General features: G+C 48.3%; 1 protein-coding gene across 3 annotated transcripts in view; it reads left to right on the top strand.

The window, feature by feature from the left end:
* LOC8036084 overlaps positions 1-15,871 on the top strand; it is a 140,858-nt gene extending 124,987 nt beyond the window's left edge. For all 3 annotated transcript variants that reach the window (XM_040208378.3, XM_040208379.3, XM_040208377.3), the window contains 9 exons: positions 460-532; positions 1,023-1,065; positions 2,921-3,105; positions 4,387-4,463; positions 6,652-6,720; positions 6,809-6,867; positions 7,658-9,138; positions 11,901-12,315; positions 14,001-15,871. In XM_040208378.3, the coding sequence (XP_040064312.1) occupies positions 460-532; positions 1,023-1,065; positions 2,921-3,105; positions 4,387-4,463; positions 6,652-6,720; positions 6,809-6,867; positions 7,658-9,138; positions 11,901-12,315; positions 14,001-14,029 (2,431 nt within the window). In that variant the 3' untranslated portion in view covers positions 14,030-15,871. The remainder of the gene's footprint in view (positions 1-459; positions 533-1,022; positions 1,066-2,920; positions 3,106-4,386; positions 4,464-6,651; positions 6,721-6,808; positions 6,868-7,657; positions 9,139-11,900; positions 12,316-14,000) is intronic.
* Positions 15,872-19,762: the final 3,891 nt, after the last annotated feature.

Here is a 19,762-nt window from a genome sequence, read left to right as displayed (position 1 = left end):
CTCGCTCCGCTGTCTGCTACTAACTAAATGCTGCTCATTAACTTCATTAATCGTTATACTGACGTAAATATCTTAGTTCCACTCTGGTCATTGTGTCAGACTGCAGCAAGCAGGTGGATTTGCACCAATTGAGGCTTGGTGCTCGAGGTTGTGTTCCTCTCTCAGGGTGCAGTAAAGCTTCCTTTTGATCTTACACACACAAAAAAGAAAAAAAGAGCAACTATCAGAGTTCTGGTCAATTGTTGCCGTGCGCTCGTCGCCCTCACGCGAGTTAGGTCTACATCATCCGCGACTGGCTGGCGATGGGGCCTTCGAGCAAACTGTTTATGTATGCTACAAACAAATTTAAGCAATTGGTTATATGTGTAATCAAATCTTTAGGCCAATATATGAAAGGAACATTGTATGCTAGAAAGCACAGATTCCCACGTTTGACTGCACATGGTTTGTATTTTTCAGTTTGTGCGGTAGTGAAGTGCCATCGAAGCTAGGATTTTCGTCCAGGGACTCGTCCAAGAAGTCATTATGTCAGGTGAGGCGGGCTGAAATGAGGCCGTCCAATTGCTTCACTTTCCGAGAACTCAGCATGCTGATGAGCTTTTTATTGCATGCATGCACCCTGTTTGCCCCTTCTTTAAACTCATTCTCAAGCTTCACAAAAAACATAGTATGCTGGCAAAACAGAGCAAAAACTTCAGCTTATCATTTCATCGTGCTGTCTTTGCAAGTTCGTGCTTTTCCTCTCTGCCTGTTATGCTGTTGCGCCTAGTTTGTTGTTAATTTTAAATTCCTTTTTTTTTTGTTGATTAGCTTGTATGCCGGTGGCAGTAAGTGCCGTAAGAGTTTGGTCAATATGCCACTTCATAGGAAAACGGGTTTGGCAAAGCTTTTGCTGCTCTTAAAGTTTACATACATAGTAACTATTGCACCTTTTTAAACTCTTTCGGCCTTTTGTTTTCTTTTTTTCGTTTGATTTTACTTGATTTGCTTCAATCTTTTGTTCCTTGTGCTTGCCATTGCAGTCTCAAGCCTTGCACACAAAGTCAAATTGTTCAGACAAACTAGGTGAGTTTCCACCAATTGTTGCAAGTGTTTATTTTTTGTTTTGTTTTTGCCATTTTCAGCATTATTTGTGTGTCTGCTGGTCTATGACTAAGCAATCCTTTCACAAAGACTAGCATGAGAGTGAGCTGACTCTACGCTGTTGCATGATAGCACATGATACATAGTACTTGAAATTAAGTCAACTTTTTTGCGCACCATTTAATGAGCAACGCATGTGGACAGTCAATCATTGCGATATGCAAAAGGGGACCAGCGATGAAGCGCAGATCCTGAGCAGGGAAATGTCACCTGCACTCATTGAGAAACATATTATTGCTCTAGTCTGAATTTGGTTTCTCTAGTGATTCGCCAATCTCCTTTCACATGCTAATGACTAATTAACACAAACAAGCGGTTTTGCGTTCGTCCTACCTTTTTTTTTTGTGAAACACATGTAATGCCCACCATAATGTCCCAGGACAGCCCACCTAAAATCGAGAGCGAAACGGGTGAAAACAAGGAGTGGGCTGACGTTCAATGTATAACCAAAAAAAATCGAAAAAAAAAAAAAAGATCTTGTAGCAAAGGAATATAAAGGTGTGTTTACGTGTCGTCCAGTCACCCTTAAAAGCTTTAAACGGGCAGTTGCTATCACTGTCAAAAGAATGTAGTTCACTTTGTCACATAGGTCCTGTTAACCTTTCAAATCTGTTATCGCAGAAGGGGTTCTATTAATCGAAGACGACTGTTCTACCCAGTCAGCATTTATTGCCTGCCTAACTCTTCGTTTGCGCCGAAATCACCATTGGGCCGGGCAGTGCAATTACTTGAAATGGCCTATCTTTTGGTGTTTTGGAACAAAATACAGAATCTCGGGATATCGTGCTATTTAGCTGCAAATGTGAACACGGTCGAAAATGAAATGGCGCTAACTTTCACATCACCCTCGTGTAGGGTGAAAATAGAACGAGCCTAAATGGACCCACATAAATTAGCGTTAAGCTGGGCCTGGTGGCCGTCGGAAATGAATAGGGGGCCGCGGGTGGGCCAAAGCGACAGCGGGCTGGGACTCTAAACTATGGATCCGTACAGATCTTTAAGTGAAGGGTTCGTTGTGAATGCTACTCGGACAAAGAACTTGAGAACGAAAGTGAACAGAGTTTGCACGCGGTAATTGAGAAGTAAGAGGTAAGTTTAAAGGTATCTTAATGAATCGGATAAAGCGGAGGAACGCAGAATGCACGGCTGTGTTCGGAGCTTCTCCCACCATTTAGGTGGCAAATTTTTTGAGGCATGTGGGGCGCGTCCAGTGGACATTGCGATGCAAAGTTGAGCCGGGAAAAATCGGCGCCCACACGTAGGTGCTTTCACAGACAACCGAGCTGGCGACGAATGTAACTCGTGGCGCCATCTCCCGACAGGCGCGGCGAGCAGGCGATGCATTCCGTTGGGAGATGGTGCCACGAGTTACGTTTGTCGCCAACAAGTTTGTTAGTCTCGTTCTTTACAGGAAGAGAACTGCACGTCGAAACTTCACGGGGTAAAATGCACCATCTCTGTGCACGTTCGGCGAGTGTCCGAGTTGTCTAGCGCTTGCCCAGTTTTTTATGGCTCGTTTTACGGCGTAAGGTCCACTAGGCTCACTCTCTACATCAACTTATAGCCCTGCTAACGAAACCCACCCTGCCAGCGCAGGCGAGGTGGCGTTTGATTGCCGAGCGAAGGGTCGGCGGTACAATTCCTGCCGGGGGAAACATGGTCTTTTGTAAACGCAACTGTCTGTGCCGTGCGATTTCTGTCGCTATGCTTCGCGATGCTCTAGGCTCGGAAACCGGCCCTAAAGCACGCTTTTGTTGACGCCCCGTGTGGGGCGCAGGCGAGCGACGAGTGCCGTGCCCGGAGCTGGGCGTGGCCGAGTGCGAGGGGTGGCTCCTCCGGCGCAAGGCCCAAAAAACGCCAGTCGTGAGGCTCCAGCAGCCGCAGCAGCAGCCGCAGCCGGCCTGGCACCGGCGCTGGGCTCTGCTGCGGGGCACGGGCCTTTTTCTCTACAGGACCCCGCAGGTGAGCTACCTACCTGGCATCCATGTGACTTGTCTGATTGGGCCCAGAAGACCAAATCCGCTCTAGAGTCACTGAATGTTCCCAGAGTACCAAAACTCCCAAGCTCCGTTTTTGAACCGTGTCGCGCTCCAACCCAGCTCCAAAACGGCGCCGCCCTGTGCTGTCGAGACGAGATGCGAATGGTGCAACGTTTGTTCTCGGCGAGCTCTTCAATCAACTTTCCTGGCCTTTGGCGACATTGGTTTGCTTTTATTAAAGTTGTTTCCTTTGTTCCGAGCGGTGTGGACTCGCTTCTCACCGTTCCGTCTCCTTCTCTCGCCTCAAGACGGGTCGAAAGGCTTGGCGTCCGAGGCGTAGACTTTGGAACGTGGCACCAGCGCAGCCGGAGCGGGCAAGCGAGCCGGCAATCTTCTTTAGTGAACCGGATTTGTAGCGACATGATATAAAAAAAAAAAAAGAAAGTCTAGAGAAAATCAATGCACCTTCCATTCAGTCCTAACTCATCGATGGCCAGAGCTCCCACCCGTGCATACCCACCATAACCGGGGAAACGTGGAAATGTTTTATATACATTTTTTGTTGTTTTGGACCCATCTCCAAAATGGCCGACTGACAACTTCTGCCACGGGCTAAGCCAGCCAGTCAGAGCTGTACTCTGCGGGATTAACTTTCAGTAACTGTTGTGATGCAGGCATCGTATCTAGGGTGACCATGTGTCCCGTGTTTCAGGTCATTTTCTGCTATCTTTTCATTTCGTCTCAATGAAATTTCATGTCCCATTTTTATGAGAATGTGCATAGTTGTGAAATTAGTACTAAGCAGCTATAAGAAAACCTAAAAAATATTTATTTGTTACGGATGTATTTTTATGAAAATTAACATACTGTGGAAATGTTACCACTCATGGAGTACAATTTTAAGCTCCTTCTTCTGTTACATCTACCAATACGTTTTGTTCAGATAGATGTCTGTATGGGGGACTTTTTTATGTTACTGAAATTGACATGCTTCAATGGGCAACGTGTTCCCCATTATTTAGAAACGGGGCAGAGAGTGCATTTTTATGCTGAACTGAGTAATAACAGAGCTTCTCTATCTGCCTTGCTGCCTTTGCACCTCCCCCCCTCCCCTTCTCCCACTTTGCATCAATGTCCCAATGTTTCCGTTGTCTGCTTTGCTGATTGTGGTCACTCTAATCATATCATACTAATCTCATAGGCAGATCAACTTAAAGTTTAGGTCTACCAGCTGGAAGGCTACAAAAGCCTGTTGTCTTTGCAGGACCAGAAAGCAGAGTGCCTGCTGTTTGTGCCTGGGTTTGTGGTGTCTCTTGCCCCTGACTGTAAATCCAATAACTGGTGAGCAGATCTTTCTGTTTTTTGCGTTCTTGCCTCGGGCAGGGCTCATTCTTCGGCCGTCGTAGTGAGGATTAAAAAGAAACAATCAGCTGTGACTTTCAGGCACTATGGAGAACTCTTAGATGTCATTTATCTGTAGACTGCATGCTATGGGATGCATAGAGATTCTTGAGAAATTGAAAAAAAAATAAAACAAAACAATATGTTGCAGTAGGCAGGAAAGCTTGTTTCTGAGGCCTACCGTAGAATACCGTGCATCCGCCCATTCTGCTCCAAGCGCCCTCGCCTAAAATTTGAAACACCTGAAAAAAAAAACAAAAAAAACGCATCTCCACGGGGTGAATGATGTTGATTGGGGTGAAGCTCTGGTGGTGCTTGTCTGTGTAGACGCTGAACCGCAGCATGCCGAGCCTTTCGTTCGTTTTCATCCATGTCACGCTGCGGTCAAATGCTCAAATGCGTATATAACCATGTCCCATACTTCACATTCTCTTTCTGACATGGATGAAAACGAACGAAAGGCTCGGCATGCTGCGGCTCACCATCTACGCAGATAAGCACCACCAGAGCTTCGCCCGAATCAACATCATTCACCACATGGAGATGCATTTTTTTTTTTTGCACTACACGAGCACGGGAGCACGTGCACCCGAAGGCGAACAGACATACGGACATGGCTAGCCCCTAAGGAGCCTCGCCCCTAAAATATGCACAGTACATATATAGGGTGGTCCAAGTCACCAGGCTCGATCTAAAATGAACCGTAAAAATCGACGCCTGCACGTAGCAATCTAAACTTTTCGTCAAAGGTGTATTTCACAGGTCGGTTTTTGTTTTTGTAAAATTACAAAACGTAGTTCTCTTTCTGTAGAAAATAAGGGCAAGAAACTTGCCAGGGTCTACGGCGGGCAGCGATCCAGACGACAGGGGTTCAGTAGAGGGGTGTGTTTGGCGTTCGTATCGATAAATGGCGCTACGTCCTTATCGCGACGGTTCGGGACCATTGTGGCTTATTAAAATGAACATAATCTTTTTGAAATGTACCTTTGGTTAAAAAAAATAAATGCGGACAATAAAAGCAATACTGAAAGTAAAAAGACACGTCTGCATAACGGCGGCGCTTTTGCAGCCGACGTACATCGTCTGCGTGTCGTCTGCTTTCTTTCGCTGGTCAGCTGCTCCTTCGGACACTGCTCCTGACGCCATCTATCAATATGAACGCCAAACACACCCCGCTACTGAACCCCTGTCGTCTGCGTCGCTGCCCGCCATAGACCCTGGCAAGTTTCTTGCCCTTATTTTTTTACAGAAAGAGAACTACGCTTTGTAACTTTGCAAGAAAAAACCGACCTGTGAAATACACCTTTGACCAAAAATTTAGATTGCTAGGTGCAGGCGTCGATTTTTACGGTCCATTTTAGATCGAGCCTGGTGACTTGGACCACCCTATGTATGTAAAATTGATGACCTCACATGCACCCATCCCCTATTTTTTCGTGATTACAGTCTATGCTCGTTATAAGAGACCTGGTTACAACAGACATCTGGATATAACATACCCATTTGTGAAGTTCGGTTGGTTATCCTCTATGCCCCATTGACTCAAATCCATATCTGCATACAACATGCTCTTTTTATAACAGACCGAAATTTTGGTTAAAATCAAGGTCTGTTATGACGAGCTTAGACTGTATCTTTGAATTTTGAGTGGGTGCTTGCTCGGGATTTTTGCCGTAGTCAGACCGTTTGTCTTTCACCACAAAACTCACGCAGCGAGAATATTGAAAGAAAAAAAAAAGGACCTAACTTGACTCGATGGGATGCTTTATGCAGTGCAAGCTAGTACTTCTGACAGACTGCAGAGTTTTTACAGAATGTGTTAGTTTTATGAGAAGAATTGCAAGAAGCGAAAGCAGGCAGACGAGCTGGTTAGGAAACACCATAACGTAAACCCTGAGACTCGGAGAGACAAAACGTTCTGGCATTTAGTTGTTGTAAGCCCAAGTCGAAATTCTATAATTTCTTTATGTTTTTGCTATAACAGTAGCCTCCCCACAGTTATTTATTTCTAAGCAACATGAATGGACAAAGAAGCGTCCAAGTCATACGAAGGGGACATCGTTTACAAAATGTATGTTTTTTCTTGCCATTCATAAAGTTACAATTGGCACGATCTTGCCTGTCGCAGTGCCTTCAAGCTCTGCAATTCTGGAGCCACCTTTTACTTCGCTTCAGAATCTCAAGTCGACACTTTGAGGTGAGTTAGTGGCGTTTGTGCATTCGGAGGGTTCAGTGCTCTTGGCTCTCGGAAATGTAAGGACAGTTTGATTGTTGTCTTCGTGCAGGTGGCTGACTAAACTTAGCCAAGCAGTCATGGCAGCCAGGGGAATCCTCAGTAGGCAAGGTAAAAAGCACTGGCTTTGTGCCTTCTCCATAGTCAAATGCTGTTGATGTGACTCTCAATTGGGTGCAGCAAAATTAAACTTTTCAAACAAAATTTCTTTTTATTAAAAAAAAAGAAAAGAAAAAAAAAAGACAGAGATAGTTATAGGATTTTTTATGATCCCAGGGTGGTCTTAAAATCAAGTACTGTAGTGTAATGCCTTATAAACACCTGTAAAGATGAGATTCGCAATGGCAATGCCAAAATAGTAATCATACTTACAAAATTATACATCACATATTTCTATAAAAACTTGCATAAGGAAGTATACTCAAATTTATTTAGGATATATTTCTTAGCAATTGCATAACTGAAGCTGTGCTGCAATTAGGCAACGTAGGGTTCTAACTTTGTGTCATGATTGTGAATGTGGAAAAGGATTGCATACCATTAACTTTTTGCGGTTTCCTATTTTTATTTCACTTTGCTTACCTTTTCTATAATTTTGGTCCTCAAAACCTAATCTAGCCGGTTAGCACACCGTAGTTGGGGATCTGGCATGGCAATCAACTTGAGGCACATTCCTAAATATAGACTCGGGAATTTGTCGACAGCATCTGGACATGATTAAAATAGCGCAAACTTGACAAGGACAACAAAGAAGGCACACGTGGAACAGGACTGTGCCTTCTTTGTTGTCGTTGTCAAATTTCCGCTATTTTAATCATGTCTAGTAAGAACCAACTAGCCCAAACAAAAGTCGTTTGACAGCATCTGGTCTGTGCCTAACATAAATGCTTTCTGCCCGCAGGGCCTTACTTGTCGGAAACGGACGAAGAAGACGACCTAGAAGCCTTTTTGGACAAGAAAGACTGTCCCGGCGTCCCGACGATGCAGCCGACCTCAAACTCTGGCTTCGCCAGGGGACCGCCGTCGTCCGACAACCACCGGCAGTCTCCCAAGCCCATGCCTCGAACCATTTTCTTACGGTCCACGCACGCGGACAAATCTGCGACTCTGTCTCCGCGAAGAATGACAGGAGAGCCGCCGCCGATTGCGATCGCATCCAACGCGTCTCTCCCACGCAACCACACAGTATCTCCGCCGTTGAACCAGCCGCTCAGTCACGAGTCTTCTCCGTTGCCGCCTTCAGTCATCTACCAGAATCCTCCGTACCGTGGCACGGACACTTCTTCCGCCGGACAAACAGACCCCCGTCCAGATTCGAAGCAGAGGCTTTCTGGTGTCTGGGACGGCGACGCGCTCGGAAACAGACCGCCCCCCGCGCGGAGGGAGCCGCCCAATCCGCGCTGCAAGCCTCCGACGGGCCACTATGTCAACGTCGGCTTCAAGCACGGGGAGAAGGATGCGACGCGGAACGATGGCCGGTTGGCCGACGGCGGCGGCCGGCCAGCGGCGCCGTCCCGCCCCGTGCAGCGCCGGCCCTCTGCGTCGAAGCTGTCGCGCAGCAAGACGGCAGACTCGGTCGCCGAGGCGACGCCCAAGAAGGAGACTCTTCTGGACCGGGAGTACAACCGGGTCTTCAAAAAGTCCCCGTCGTCGTCGTCGTCTCCGGACCCGACCCAGTCGTCGGACGGCTCCGCTCCGTCCCCGATCCCCACCAACGCGGCGCCGCAGCCGCAGGCCACCGCGCAGGCGTCCCTCCTCCCGCGCTGCGCGACAAGCCAAGAGATCAAGGACCTGTACACGAACCGAAGGAACTCGTGGCGTGGCTCGCAGCAGGAGCTCGTCCCGCTCTCGACGGACCTCGGCGACTCCTCCCCGTGCCTGCGGGACGCGTCAGCGCTCGACTACGCACGGGCCGGAGTGCCTGCCGCGCATCCGGACGTAATTCCGTCCCAGTACCGCCGCGACGGGGGCACTGGTGCCGCGGAAGAACGGTGCCCGGACCCCTGGGTTCCCCGTGACAAGGGGCCGCCCCGGAGTTCGTCTTGTTGCCAGGGATTTGATCGCACTCGCGGGCCGTCTGGCGAGAAGCTCTCGTCGCCGTTTGTGAGGGCGGGCAGCTGTGTGCCAGCGATGCACTGTCGCGCGGAGCAGCCCTCCCCGCCACCCAAGTCGCCCAGTCGTTTCTTCCACTCCCCCAAGTTCCTCAAGAAGTTTGCGTCGTCCACGCGGGAGGGCATCTCGAATATGCTGCGCTCACCAAGGCTGGAGCGCCGCAAGATGTCCTCGGAAAGAGACATGTACGGGTCGCCCAAGCTCAGCCGGTCGGCCGGCGTGCGTCTGCTCAAGTCCGCTGCGGCTGCCGCATCGTCTGCTTCGGTGGAGGTGAGTGGTGGCAGCCCTGGAATGGGATTGTGGTTAGCTTTTCTGAAATGTATCGTCTCTAGTTTGTTGCATCAAACAATGTTTTCTCGTTTTCTGTGGGACGTGATAGAAGTCGGTTTATTTGAAACTGGCGAACAATATATTATCTTGTGCAAAGTGTTTGGAGCAAACGTTTACGCTGTAGACTTCCACTCCTGCTGATTGCGGCACGGAGGAACATTGTACGTAGCATGGTACTTTTGTGCGAACGGGCAATTGCCGGTTATTTTTGTTTTTTTCGTAGAGTCGATGGGCTGTCGTCAGAATTGCTAGTGGGGTGGAAACTGTTCATTTGGAGCACTAAGCTATACAGTAACATTTGGTGCCTGCCAATACCCTCTTAATATAAAATGCAAACCAACACTTTTGTCATGTTTGCACTAACAGTTTCAGGCAGTGTAACTGGTAAGCCTTGTTTCAAAGGGCTTTGTGGCTCCGATCAAAAGGTGTGAAATTTGCTGTATAGGCATTCATGCAGTGTACGGCGAATCTGCCTTGTTGTCGAGGGTCATTCTAGAGGAAGTGTTACAAGTGCATAGTGATGCGCTAATAATGGTTCGAGTTGAACAGCACCGCTTTACTTGTAGCCGTTGCAGTGCTATGGAGCCACGCAACATACTGGCTCTCATTGCAGCGTTAAAACTTGGGCCGATGCAGTGCTATTCAATTCTTACCAGTACTTATTCGTGCAACTCTTTAAGCGCAGGAGTAATTTGACTGACTATTGGTGATTTTCAGAGCACGTTTTCGATTCGCGACTTCGTCTTTAGGCCACCAGGTGCTGTGAAATTCTGACTAGCTCAACAAAGTTGACGAGCGAACGGTGCCATGACAGGCTTCCGTTCTAACCACTTGGCGTCGTCGATTTCGCAGGAGTTGCTAATGCCAACCAGGCAGTGAAGTTTGGTAGCGCCATCTTACGCGAAATTCTGGCAATTCGAAGACGGTCCGCGATTGCAGTTGTCGTATCCAATCTCAAGTCCGAATATCCGAGGGCCCTGCGGAACAGTAGTGCAGTGATGTGATTGCTGCACCAATTGTGCCAAACTGCGCCAAAGGGCTAACCCTGCCACATCCTGCTACATTTTGCCAAAATATTGGTAATCTGCGCCAAGCCTGTGCCAAAAAAACAAATTCGGTCGCCTTTCAAATCCAATACTAAACTGAGTACCGTAACTGAGCATGCGTGCGTTACGTAGCTCAAGCTGCCGCCCGACACAAAGTACCCTGCATCAACTGCCCATCCCACTGATGGTGCATCCGGTCTTGCATGGTTTTCCCGCTGTCTCACATTTCACGCTCGCGTCGTTTCGCAAGTCTCGTCTCGCGTCTTTTTTAAAGAAAATATTTTCAACGATAGACGCCGGTGTATGCCGACGCTCCAATGCTAGCGTGCCGGGAACCAGCCATGCCGTCACGCTGGCTGGTACCAGCGTGATGGCACGGTGGGCTTTCTTTCGAGAGCGACCCCGGTACGTGAAAAATCTGCTGCGAAAGAAAGTTTGTGAAGAGAAGTGAGCTAAAGCAAAAAAAGGCAATGTCTGCACGCTGAACCTTCATAGTGTGCTTGTTTGTCTCAAGTTCAGTCGTTGCACAAAGTGCTCCAAGCACTTTTTGACCGTGGCTCGCAATGTCTCGCAGATGTGCTCAGGTTCTTTTTTTTTTTTTTTTATGTGTGTGTTTAGCTTGTAGCTTGTTTGCTGGTCTGGCAAGCACGCACTGCTGCACTGTTTTTTGTTGTAGGCTTGACAGTTTTGCATACAGTTTTGGGAATCAGTTGGCAATGGAGTGGAGTGACATGGTTTTGGTTTTGATTGAACAGCCCTTGTCTCCGCTCGCGCGACAAAGCACGTGCAACTGCAAGCCTGCCGAAGTTGCCCTCCTGTGCATGCGAATATGATTGCACGACAGAGGCACCAGCCAGGACACTTGCGATTCATTGTTTTAGGTTTGCTTACTTTTGATGAAAATCTGGCACGTCGGGAACCAGTAAAACGGTGGCAAGCGGTTTTTCGGAATTGCTCGGCAATGCCTACAGTACTGTACACTTGTGGGATGTCTCAGCAGTAAAAACACAAGCAGCGAGTTCCGTCAAAACACGTCACATCAAAACACAACATAACACAATGTGCCCTTCGTTTGTAGAGCACTTAAAACAAATATTTTTTTTATTTTTCTAAGAATGTCTGCTCCGAAACACTGTCTTGGCCGCTTCAGATGCCACTTCTGCTGCTCCAAAACACTGTTTTGGTTGCTCCAAAGTTCACATTTGCTGCTCCAAAACACTGTATTGGCTGCTCCGAAAGGTGCTCCAAAATGGCTTTGGCCAATCATATCACTGGTGGTGCTGCGCTCGTGTCCGATCATTTGGTGGCATGGCCCTCCCAAAGTTGCTTCTTTTGGCCACCAGTCACGCTGACTAGCAGTTGACTGAGGTACCTCTTGTTCACTGCCCGGGGCTGTGCAGAGAGCACGTTGTCTGCTTCTTGCGCAGGAGTTGCGGTAATATCGGAACGATGCCGAGTTCTAATTGGCTTTGATTGGAAAGCTAGTGGGTGTACCTCAATGCCAGATGCCTCAAGGTCTGCCCCCTATTTTTTTCGACCGGCTAATAATAGGAGCTCAACGTTCTGACATCGTCGCAGCCTTCGTGAAAGAGGCGGACGAACTTGCACTCTGGTCAAGATCCTAAACTCGGTTTTGCCGCGTTCTCTTCTCATCAGGCTGTGGACGAGACGTCGCCGTTGGCAAACAAGAGCGGCAGCAGCAGCAGCCTCAACAGCAGTGCCTCCGCCGGGAGCTTCGTGACGTCGTCGTCGTCGTCGCACTGCTACGCCGAGGTGTTCGTTGCTCCGGGCGCGCGCCCGGACACCCCCGACACCCCTCCCCCTCGCACCCCTTCGCGCCCCACCATGGGGGTGTCGATGCTGAGGGGCGGCAAGCGGAGGACCTCTTCGAGCGTGGCCGGGTCCGAGGAGCGCTCCTTTTCTCCGTGCTCGGTGGCCTCGTCGTCTGCCAGCGTCCCCTGGGCCAGGGACGACGGGAGTGTCTTTGGGGACGACGCACCGCCAACGGGCGACGTCTTTCACTTCGGGACGGCCACGGTGGCCGGCGCCTCCGACGGCGGTTCGGAGCACGGTGAGAGACGACTTCCCCTCTTGCTATTAGAGGCCGACCTTCAGAATTGTCTTCTGCCAGTTTAAAAACTCTTTCCCAGTCTCCTTGTCTCCATTCCCTCTTGCACTTTTCCAACAGCTCAGTAGTAATAAGGCTGGATTTACCGTATCACCTACAAGCGGCCGGTGCGGGGTACATATTGAACAGGAGTGCTGCATCGGGATTTGGCTGGGATGCATGTTCTCATTAGTTAAATGGCAGTCCCTGCCAAGGACAGGACCTTCTTATCTAGGCAGCATTGGAGGCAGTTTCCACTAAAGCCACTGGATCCTGACAAGCTCCCTCTGGTTGCCATTTTGGCTCGGAAAACGAGCAGTTTCTCCTTGACCTCTCCATTCTTGGTGAGCCGATCTAAATTCACTCGTGACGGATAGCTTTATAGAGGCGTTTCTTGCACACCAATATCCTGCCACCCACACACAGATGAAACAAGCGTACGTCTTTGTACCGCCCCCACACGCGGTGTGGGCGCTTGGAGGCATTGAAAAATGATTTTCCAGTCTCAAAATAATATGCGAGAAGAACAATTGGAGATGGGCATGATTGACAAGTTGATTGCTTACACAGTGCCATGCCAAAGACGTTTGTATCGGCGAGGAACGCCTCCGGTTCGACGATGCTCCATGGCAATCTTGGCGCGACTGGTTTAGAACGACCCTCTCGAAGTTTCGAAGATACTATGTGGCGATTACCATGGCAACGGAGGCCAATTAGTGAATTGCCATGCGAGGTTTTGGTCATCTGTGTGTTATCTGTTTGTGTCCGGCTAGCAGGCAGGGAAGGCAATGGTGCTACTTTTCCAGGATCCAGCGACTTTAGTTTTCACCTTTCCGACTGCTCGACAGGCTTTAACCTCCTGCGGCTGTCGCGGCCGGCATGGTGCTCACAACTTCAGCCTCGTGCATTTCATACTTCTTTCTCCGTCTCAAGTTTTTGCCAGCAGTGCCGAAGATTTTGCCGCACATTTAGGGCCCACTTTTCTGGTGGGGCACATTTGGACAGGCACGAGCTGCCCATTTCTGAAAGTCATTCGGGCCTTTCTTTGTGTGTGGCGTCGCACCCCTTGGAGTTGCGAATGTCGGGGCTCTTGTTTCTTGTCGTATCGTGCGGGAGGGTTAATGCAATTGACCGGATCATTTGTAGGCACGAAATTGTCATGAATTCTCTAAACATTGCAGCCAAGTGCGGCGTGGTCAAAACTTATTGTGACACTACCTTGCTGAAGCCTCACTCGCTGCTTTTTAATTGCTCAGATTGGCGTGATCACTGCTGTCCAAATAATATGGTGCAGGGTGTTACAATTCTCATCTTCACTCATGAATTTGAGTGCTCGTTCAATCTTTCTGCATTGCGTGACCATAATTTCGTGCTTAGAGGATGGCCGTGAACTCTGGATCTTGCAGCAGAGTGCCTCCGCCCGTCAATCACCCCAAACAGTGATGTTTCACTTGCCGCGATCAAATCATCAACCAAAGTATGAATTCCCAAATATGAACCTTTTGAAGAACTTCCTGAGAAAAATTGGGCGAATGATTAAGTATGCCAGAAAAATCAAAGAAATTAAAGATTGCATGTTTTTTGCCTCGCGTGTAGCATTTCTCTATGGTCCCGCTTTATTTAAAACATCATTTGTTTACTTTTTACAGCTCTTGGCAGTGGATCGGAGAGGGACTGACACCCAAGAGATCCTGTTAAAAGGGACATCAAGTTGGAATTGGAGAACAACTGTAGTATTCGTCCCTGTAACGTTGTGCATTTGAGTGACATCTAAGCAGAAGGAGGCCTCACTCTTTCGCAAGGAAAAGAGAGTCCGCACGAGCGGAAACTTTGCCGGGCATTGCAGGGTTTTATGTAGTCTGTCGGAAGTGCAAGTTGTGAGTCTTTAAGGAAGAGCCTGCCTCTCCACGCTGTTGCGAACGAGCGACGTCGCTCCGAGGGACATTGTTGTCTTTGAGCCACGTGATTTCCGCCTGAAAACTCTCGGAACGTTCTGTGAACAGTGCTCGTGGAGATTTCACGACCTTTTACCATTTTTACGTCCACCCACGCGAGCTATACCCGGTTGCGTATTCCTTCCAAACTGTTTCCGATACTAGTTTAGCTCGCGAGCCACGACATATTTCTAGGCTTACCGCGAACGTGGCGGTCAATGGAGGATTTGCCGCTGCAGAGCTTTAGAACGTTGACTGGGTGCCGGCTCTGTGCGGAGAGCAAGTCGTCCGCTTCTTGCCCAGGAGTTGCGGCGACGTCGGGACGACACCGAGCTCTGGTTGGCTTTGATTGAAAGGATAGTGAGGTCTACCCACTATTTTTTTCAATCGCCGAATAGGAGCTGGGCGTTCTGACATCATCGCAACCTGTGCAAGAAGCAGACAAACTTGCGCTCCGCGTACGTTTTTCCCTTTAGTTTCGTGTTAAGCTCGGAGCTTGCTCTTTCGAGGTGTTCCATACCACTGTCTGTTTCGGTTTGCGGCAGTGTAGCCGGTGTGTCTGCCCAGGGTGTCTCACGTCACCACGGTGCCTGGAGTGCGTCTCCGACTGTTGCGTTTACCCCGTCCTCAAAAGCGGTCCCCCGGTGTCCACCGGCCGACATAAAAAAATTGCTGCGTCATTGCCTGCTGCAATTTTGGCAGTAGTGCCGTAGCTGAGGCGGAAGCGACGGACGGCAGCTCCTATGTGGGTTACTCTCTGGCTCGTCGACAGTCTGCGAGAGCTTCGGTGGCCTGGAGCTGGTACGCCGCTAGGACGGGGACCCTTGCCTCTGCTTCGTTTTTTCGTCGGCATTTCTACGACCGCCCGCCCGGATCCTGACATCAGACGGCACAAAACACCGGCTCCTGTAACACGACTTGTCGCCACTTCGGGACTGCTGTCGACGCGCGGGCAGAGGCAGGCTAAACGCACCAGTTCGAGCCAATAATTGCGAGCTCGCCGTCTACTTTTGATCGCACTCTCGAATAGAGCCGTCCCTATCCGTTTCGCGCACAGTGGTATTCTTTGTTTTTCGTCATCTATCACTTTATACATTTGACTCCATTTTACCGTCGATGTATTCACCGCATTCTGCGCGACATAACGTTTGGGAGAGTGGCATATCATGTGATGACGCCGTTGTTTAACTCAGGGTCCAACCCATATTGAACATCTAATCAAACGAGGGTCTCTCGACTTGTTTTGCAAATGCCTTTGACGTTTGCTGCTTGTACAGGTGTCCCAGTGTGCGAATGCCTTTTCTGTACAAGGGCCTCTTGTAGTGCGCTGGCTATTTCAAAAGCTGTGATGTTTGCGGAGCTCTTTTTTTTTAAAGACTGTTGTTAGTTAACGGGGCATAACAATGGGGCTGGTGGCCAGGGGGGAGTTCGTCGGGTCTTTTTACGACAAACCAGCAAAGTGTCCGATGGAAGGTAGCGTTGGTCTTTTGATTGCGCTATTGTGTACAAATGTATATTGCTTCTTGTACAAATGATTGTATACGCGAGTGCATATATTAAATATTTTATCCAGTGTTACGATTCTACCATGGCATTCTGCGTGCTTTTCTGGAAAGCTTCCAAGCAAGTGCTTGATGAAGCTTTCATTCACTCGTATTTATGAATTGTAGTCACTTTTAAAAGTCACTAAACACAAAATAGGGACTTTTCATAGACATAATTCGGATTGTGGACCCTGCTGGGCATGTGCTCATTCTAAAGTGCTGGCAGGGGTTTCAGCTAGCAATGGAAAGCTTTTGTGTACGATCTACGTAAAGTTTTTAAAGAGTAACTGCAAAGAAAAAAAAAAAATTTTTTAAACAGCCTAATTGGGACACGCATGTCAAAAAACAATTTTTCTGCGAGAAAAAAAAATTTTTACAGCAATATTTATTGCGTGAGACTGATTTTATTTTGCGGCTATATCACCCGTTTTAAATCGCGCGCCACGAAGTTGGGATTCCGTGACGTTAGTCCCAATCGGCTCTCATTGGCTAAGAGTTTAATTGACAGCTTAGATCTTGGTTGTTAAACCTTTGTTATTTGTTGCGATTTCCTTTTGAGCGGCATATTTTTACGTTTAAAGAATAACCCATGTGATGAGAGTTATTATTCTTTACAAAAGGTTTACAAGACGGGCACTTCCGTTTGGATTCATACCATAACAAACAAAAGCTTCGCCATTCTTTCATGGCCGCCGAAGTATGGTGTACTGTAGGTGAACGCGGCGCGTCCGCCGGGGAGGCGGGGGTGGCACCCCTGTAACCTCTACCGCTGTATCTGCTCTCAAAGCCAAAATAGAAGTCACGTGCAGTTTCACGAGTGGCCGCTGCGGGAGAAATGGTGGCGTTGTGTTCGTCATTAGCTCGGTGCTCGGAGACAGATTGGGGTCACTTTTCCAAAGCTGTCGTAATGGGAGTTTCCCAACTGAGTGTTTTAGTAACGTTGTCCGCAACGCAACGCAAGGGCGGGCGTACTCCTCTTCCGCGGGGGTCGAAAGAGCGGGAGTTTCAAATGTGGAGAGGTTCTGACTCTACTAAATTACGTCCCGTGGCGTAAATATTGATAAAAAAAATCATTTTTTTCGCGGAACATTTGTTTTGTGACATGCTTGTCCCAATTGGGCTGTTTAAAAAAAAACTTTTTTTTCTTTGCAGTTGCCCTTTAAAGGGGCCCTGCAATCATATTTAGGCATCTACCTTTTTTGTGGTTTCCAGGTCTCTCGGGGTTCGGGCAAGCCAGCGGGCACGGAGAGAGTAACTAAATATCAGTGCGTCATATTTTAACCGGACGACGCGGAAACCTCCTCCACCTACGAGGGCGACCCGCGTAGGCGAAAGCGCGCGATATCTGACGTCTTTGGTCCTGGGCTTACTACTGGTCAGAACCGCTAAAATCTTTTTTTTTTAGTCGAGATATAGAATATAAGTGTCGCGAACCGTTTCAATTATGTATGAAAGTAGTTTTTGTTCGGTAAATGAGATCAGAAAAGAAACAAATGCAGTTTATAAAGTACGGAAACAAGAAATGACTCGTCGACATACCCACCACCAAGCGGCGGAAAAAACGGCGCATATTAGAAAGGGCTAGTGCGATGAGGCGCTGACGAACGGCGTGCATAGAAAGAACCCGGATGTACGCGGCGGCGCTGCGGTCGAGGATCCGACCGGTTCCGAGCGTTCCGAAGGCTTTCGGCGCCGGCTTTGCTGGCGATTTTGCCATTTGGCGGTATGGCAGCGCGAAGTGGCTCCCGTTCTGAACTGATATTTACCCCGTGTTTGCTGTCGTTTGTGGCCAATGAAGTGTTATGCCGAATTAGTCTTTAATTGTGCAGCAAATGCAATGCGAGCCGCCCTGACCGCCCGCTTCGTACAGCCTATCCAACACGTGCTTTAGTGGCGCCCTCTTGAGCCGTCGACACGGAGTGCGGCAACCGTGAGCGCTCGATGAGCTCACTGTCCCTCCTCTAGTTCACGGCCGCTCAAGCCAGGACCTACGACGTCATGGAGGAGGTTATTTTTTGCTTGTTTTTGTAATTCTAATTTGCCTATAGCTTTTAAACTAAAGCGAAATTTGAGAAAAGAAAAGTTTCATTAAGTTTCTACGTTCAGTGCGCTCAGGATCGGTGCAAATTAAAGATCAGTCAAAAAGTTGTTGCAGGGCCCCTTTAATGAAAGGTCGCAGGGCCGACCAGGGATTCCTCAAAAAGAGAATGAGCAGAAACTTTTTCAGAGCTACAATTTCGAAAATTCGAATTCAAATATTTTACATTTAGTATGCACTGAGCATGGGTACTTTAAAAAATTGCAGCTGAAATTCATTTTCGGCAAACATACCCGCGAAAGGGACAGTTTTATTGCTTGAGAAACTTCCCCCCTGCCCTTGACGACAGAATAGAGGGACTAAAACAATCGCACCCCCGAGATAAATAAAAAAAAAAAAAATGAAATGAACATTACAGTTTACTTTAAATTCCCCCCCCCCCCCCCTCTCCCCATCTTCCGAATAGTTCCAATGCGTATGCACTTCGTAGAAAATGTCCCCAATTTCTTTTTTTTTTTCTTTATGCAAAAATATATTATGTCTATCTAAATCCTCAATCTCCGCCTGAATGTTCTGACAATTCGGATCAGATGCCAAAATTTCAGAGGTTGCCGTATATCTCATTCATGTTTTGAGTGTTTATTTTTCTTTTGATTCGGGGGCATCTTTTCGTGACTTCCCACAGATTTGGTGTTTTCCAGTGTCAACAGACCCATTTCAAGAGTATGCGCCAACGTGATCACATACTCTGAACATGTATAAAACTTCGCAAAAATAGCTCTCTGGCCACCGCCATTTTGCGACCGGGACGACGCCTATCAGCCAGAAATTTCTTCCACCCGCCTGAGCTGTGGAAACCCGGTCAGTGTGGCTCCCCACCTACATTGTGCATTCGGAGTTTGCCGGCTTGAAAGATTTTACTTTCTTTGCCTGCTCAGGATGCTTACCCTTTGTTATCTTCCACCGTGAGAACCAGGAAATACCAGGGCTCGTAGCCTGCTTGGCCTTCGCAGGAAACGAACGAAGAGAGCGAACGTCAAGCAGCCCGCAACGCGCGCCGTTCGGTGTCATTCGAGGATTATTTCCGTCGAGATAATCTCCCAAAATCTTAGGGAAGACCGGCTACGTTCCCGGTCTCCCCTAAAAATAGCTAATAAACACGTTCGAAAATTATGTTGCTTGTATGTTTAGACAGGCTTGATGTTAGTATGCCTCAATGGGTGACGTATCTCTTAGTTGTAGATGACAAATTTAGCCAGTGCGGTACAACCGCTAATCTGGGGTTTTTGGAAGTGCTTCCTCCGACGGGCGTCGGAGGAGTAGGACCAGTGGGACCTGTGTGCAAATCACTCCTCCGACGCCGGAAGTGACGTAGTGGCGTCGGAAGAGAGACGGCTGTGTGGAAATCGTTCCTTCGACGCCGGAAGTAACGTATCATTCCCGGCCCCGGATGTTGCCATTGTTATGACATGTGCGTCTGCCGCTGTAGTCTTCTGTGGTCGGGTCCTGTCCCGTACTGCACATACCATTCCTTCCTGCCCGCGCTGCTGTCGGCTCCGGTCACGCAAGCTATTTTGGCTGATTTTTCGCACTCTTTGAAGCATTTTGTTTAGCATTGTCTTGTTCTTTTTAGCAATACATTTTTCCGTATCTAGTGCTACTCTTTGTATTTTAGCTTTGATCGCACCCCCAACATGCCTCGAGTTTAGGTAGCCGGCGATTCGATGGTAAAGTACTTGCCCCAGTAGGTTGCGCCGTTTAGTGGTATTAGAATCGAGCACTTGTTTTCCCAGGTGTCTGAGAGGCTGCCTGATTTTGATGTTGTCATCCTGCACGTTGGCACTAATAATTCCCATATTAGTGCCAGCGTGTACATCGACAAATATTGTCGTCTA

This window comes from Ixodes scapularis, unplaced genomic scaffold (genome assembly GCF_016920785.2).
Source record: "Ixodes scapularis isolate PalLabHiFi unplaced genomic scaffold, ASM1692078v2 PGA_scaffold2__306_contigs__length_199485367, whole genome shotgun sequence".
Taxonomy (NCBI): Eukaryota; Metazoa; Arthropoda; class Arachnida; order Ixodida; family Ixodidae; genus Ixodes; species Ixodes scapularis.
Note: the sequence above shows the minus strand (reverse complement) of the source record. Positions and strands in the feature narration are given on the sequence as shown.